The sequence below is a fragment of the Lathyrus oleraceus genome, chromosome 2, assembly GCF_024323335.1.
Source record: "Lathyrus oleraceus cultivar Zhongwan6 chromosome 2, CAAS_Psat_ZW6_1.0, whole genome shotgun sequence".
Taxonomy (NCBI): Eukaryota; Viridiplantae; Streptophyta; class Magnoliopsida; order Fabales; family Fabaceae; genus Lathyrus; species Lathyrus oleraceus.
The window spans coordinates 81,912,496-81,917,103 of NC_066580.1; the positions used below are offsets into that span (position 1 = coordinate 81,912,496).

Below are 4,608 nucleotides of genomic sequence, written 5' to 3' on the forward strand. Positions count from 1 at the left end.
AATAATAGAAATAATTGGTTTTTTTAAGAATTACAATGGAAGAAATAGATTTTATTGATATAATGGAAGCAATACATTTTATTTATAGTGACCGCCTGTTCCACATCTTGTGCCAACTTTTTTGCGTTTTCCCTTGCCCAAGTTTCCCTGTCTTTGTCTTGCGGGAGACGGAGACGAGTCGGAAGACAATTCATCAAGGGCATTTTGTTGTTATTGATGTTGTTGACTTTGATGTTGTTGTGATGTGTTAGGAGGCATGTCCATAACGTCGAGTTCTTGAACGCCAAAAGAAGGCATACTCATTAAATGGTCATCGGTGAGGTCAAAGTTGGGTAGTGAATGTGTGGTTTGTGTGTAGGTTTCGGGTCGGGTGTGTTGGATAGGAGGATAATACACATCATCAGGGTTGTATGTGGGAGTGGGATGTGCATATGTGGTGTTAGAAGGTTGGGGTTGAGAATGAGGGTTTGAGTATTCAAAGTTGGGTTGAAGAATTGGAGTGTATTGTATGGGTGGGCGTAGGTTGGTTTGTTGTTGATATTGTTGGTTGTAAAAGTAGTTTGTTTGAGGGAATGGAGTTTGGGGATTATGGTGTTGGGTTGAGGTGGAATAAATGGTGTGTTGTTGGGTGGTCTGGATGTGTTGGTATGTTTGTTGAGCTGAGGATGATGGTTGGTTATGTTGTTGTGGGGGTGATGTTGTGTGTTGGGTTGTGTGTTGGGTTGAAGAAGCTACACGTTGACGGGGATCATCCAAAAATTGTGTCGGAGCAACGTGCATAAAAGGAATTGATAAAAACCAATTCATGTATTCTCTACCCGGCTTAGACTCACCAATTACCGAGTTTCCTTGTAACACCAAATGCCTTCTTCTTTTCCATTCTTTCAGCTCTTCTTTATTTAAATCTTGCCAATGCGTGTCCCAAGCTTGGACCATAGTCATGTTATGGTGTTCACTTAGACATCTTGGCGGAGACGGTATTTGTTGTTCAAATCCAAATTGGAAATTGACTCGATCCGTCTGATGCATCTCAACGGTATAGAAACATATGATATATGTTGTTGCACTCCAGACTCGGCTGTCATTATAATCAGGCACTGGATATTGTATGTACGGCCTCCAAATAAACTGTTAAATGAAATATAACTATTAGAATATATAAAATAAATAAGTTTAATATTATAATTAATATTAGAATGTATACAATAAATTTAAATAAGTTTAATATTATAATTATTATTAGAATGTATAAAATATATTTAAATAAGTTAAATATTATAATTAATCATTCTTACATCGTTTTCTTCCATGTGTTCTATTGCAACACGGTACCCTTGTACATGATGTCGAGGATTATTTCGATAATTCATACCTCGTTTGCACCATCTTGCATATTAAAATAAATACGTTAAAGTGACGTATAAATAATTTTGATAAATATAAATTGCATTTAAATGAAAATCGTTACCTTAATGCATAAGGAAATGATGGAACCTCGTTACTAACCGGGGCTATCAAGGGTATGCGTGTGAATGCACATACAGTTAGTAATACCACACATCCTCCTATGCTCTTTACTCCTCTATGGGCCGCCTTGCACATATGTCTATATAGTGTAGCCAAACAAGCAGAACCCCAACTGTATGAATTACATTTTTCAAGGTCTCCTACTAAAGGTAACCAAGAAGAATGCAACAAATTGTGACTCTTATCTGGCATTAAAAAAGTAGCAATTAAAAGTAAAATATTTTCTGCCTCGGATGGGTTAGGGTTATTTTTGAGTTGCGCTAATACTGCTTCTAGCCAAACAATTTTGACAGAAGCCCCATTTTTATCCGAGGCGGTTGGTTCGATGCCCAAATTTTCCATGTAAACGGCATTGGTTACGTTTGTTGGGCCATTGACAGCTTTTCCATGGATTTGGAGACCGAATAACATACTCACATCCTCTAATGTGATGGTACATTCACCTGTTGGTAAATGAAATGTATGTGTCTCCGGTCTCCATCTCTCTAACAATGCCACAATGAGTTTAGAGTCTACTTTTAGACTTGCAATATTTTCCACATTCGCAAAACCTGCTAGCTCCAAGTACGGTATTATAACCGCACTTGGTTGAATATATGTGTGCGAATGAACCCGAAACCTACCATCTTGCTGAAATTAAAATAAAAAACAGTAATGAATATTTGGTCTGATAAAGAACGGAAATAAAAAACGATAATAAAAAACGTTAATAAAATACGGTAAATTTGAATGAGACTTACGTATTCGGCAATGTTTGCCGCCATCCCACGGTGTGATTCGCCCATCCATAAGAAAGACATCTTGAAAGGAAGTGTAGAAATTGAAGAGAGTAAATATTTGAAGAGGGTAAGAATGTGTGAAATAGAAATTGTAGGTAGATGATGAGTAAGAAGTGTAGAAGTATTGATTATTTATAGTGGTAAAATTATAATAAAAAAATTTGGTAAAAGTTTGAATAGTAGAGGATTAGACATTGCATTGCATGTCATGCATGCAAAAAAAATAGTGTAAGGATTCCCTATAACATGAGATTCCCATGCTGAAGGGAAAACACAATGCCAAAAGCCTGCACTATGGCTCGTCACTTTGATGGACGAGCTGTACCTACTTCTTTGAGGCCTCGTCAAATGGAATGGCTAGGTGATGCGTCCTCTTTGTGGCCTCGTCCAATGAAGTGACGAGTTCTTTCTGTCTAGGGTTTCGTCTCGTCAATCCAAGTGACGAGCTATCACGTGGCAATTTCCTCACACGTTTCCCTCCTTCTCTCTCCTCTATTTAAGTTAAAATCAGCATGTGATTTGGATGCTACTATATTCACATGTGATTTCCTCACGCATGTTATTATATTCACACCAAATCAAATTCATATTTCCTATAAATACTACTAACTTCCTCATTTATTCTCACCAAATCAAATCCACATTCATAACTTCCTCATTTACATTCACCAAATCAAATCCTCATTTATATTCACACCAAATCAAATCCTCATTTATACGTACTATCGTTTAGGATCACTATTTGGTAGAAAAGGCCATCAGTGGACAAAAATGTTAGCCTCTGGGCAGGTTTTCACTGATAACTGCAACAAGGGGATGGCTGAGGAAGTCATCAAAGCTAACACGCATAACATCATGCAGTTCGACCGAGAGAGATTTTATTTCATGGTGCAAGAGAAGATTAATCATAATGACGGTCGACCAACCGGAACGTTCAGCGTTGATCTGAGGAAACAACACTGTGACTGTGGGAAATTTCAGGCATTTCACTTACCTTGCTCCCATGTAATCGCAGCATGTTCGAGCATACGCCAGGACTATTCCATTCACATTCCATACGTCTTCAAAATTCTTAACGTCTTCAAGGTCTATCAGGAGAGTTTCCTAGGACTTCCCCATGAGGAGAATTGGCCACAATATGAAGGATTTACTCTTTGCCACGACGACTCTATGAGAAGGAGGAAGAAAGGGCGCCCAAACAGCACCAGGATTAGAACCGAGATGGACGACGTTGAGAAGGAAAAGAGAAGGTGTGGAATTTGCCGTGAAATAGGACACATGCGTAGGAAATGTCCTAATGTTGCAGGACCATCCCAACGACCTTCCAGATGATTATGTTGTTGTTTTAAATATTCGTTCAGATGATTATGTTTTTTTATTTATTTATTAACTACTATGCACGTAATATATATAAACCATTGTGTATTTCTAATGTCTTTTGGGAACAAACATTTATGAAATACATTTGTTAATCAAAGGGTTATGGTTACAAAGTAAGACCACATTAACTAAACAACAACAACAACCAACACAACTGGTAATTAAAAAACTAATCAACAACAACAACCAACACAAGTGGACCTTCAACTCCTCTATTAACTTCACCACTATGTGCCGAAAACATACACTGGACATCTTCATCATTTTCTATACGATCCAGGTAATACATGTACGTACCATCGGGGCTTGCATCAATCAACGTTATGTATGGACAACGATACTCTACTTTCCTCACCTTCATACGACGCCCACCCAACTGTCAGAGCCAGTGTGGATGGTTGAAATCAGTGTTCTGAAATTCCATTGCAGATCAAGGCAAACACTCATTTTTTCACCGTGTCCATAAAATACAAGACCACAAACAGACATTCTGAACTAAAGAAAGGATTTGGTGATCTGAGTTACATTTTACAAGTTCTGCTATTTATACAAAAATTAATAGTTGAATACTCGGCCAATCATTGGCCGAGACAGTACAAACACAAAAACTTTTTGGCGGGAAAGATATCATTCCCAAAAAATGATTGACATTTTGGAGGGAAACATATCAATTTTATTATTAATATATAAGACACAAATTATTTCTATTATTAATATTATAAAAATTAATCATTTTTATTATTAATATTTCAAAAATAATTATATTACAATTTTTTTATTATCATGAAAACTATAATTATTTACAATTTATTTTAAATATTTTTTTATAAAAAAATTATTATTATTTTTAATTAAATCAATTATATTAATTAAATATAGAATTAATAATTCAAAATCAATTATATTAATTATTATTAGTATT

The 4,608-nt window shown here is 36.1% G+C and overlaps 1 protein-coding gene across 1 annotated transcript; it reads right to left on the reverse strand.

The window, feature by feature from the left end:
- Positions 1-210: 210 nt before the first annotated feature.
- On the reverse strand, positions 211-2,327 carry LOC127122005 (serine/threonine-protein phosphatase 7 long form homolog). Its single transcript, XM_051052424.1, has 4 exons — positions 2,268-2,327; positions 1,469-2,157; positions 1,296-1,386; positions 211-1,128 (listed from the first exon to the last, which is right to left on the reverse strand). Exons 1-4 carry the CDS (start codon positions 2,325-2,327, stop codon positions 211-213), a joined length of 1,758 nt encoding a protein of 585 aa, XP_050908381.1.
- Positions 2,328-4,608: the final 2,281 nt, after the last annotated feature.

What these genes read in the sequence shown, in the direction of transcription:
- LOC127122005 (XM_051052424.1), bottom strand. Translation starts at nt 2,327, where the DNA reads ATGTCTTTCTTATGGATGGGCGAATCACACCGTGGGATGGCGGCAAAC. An exon ending in CGGCAAACATTGCCGAATAC is followed by an intron (nt 2,158 to 2,267) that starts GTAAGTCTCATT and finishes TTTTAATTTCAG; the next exon opens with CAAGATGGTAGGTTTCGGGT. An exon ending in AACACATGGAAGAAAACGAT is followed by an intron (nt 1,129 to 1,295) that starts GTAAGAATGATT and finishes TTCATTTAACAG; the next exon opens with TTTATTTGGAGGCCGTACAT.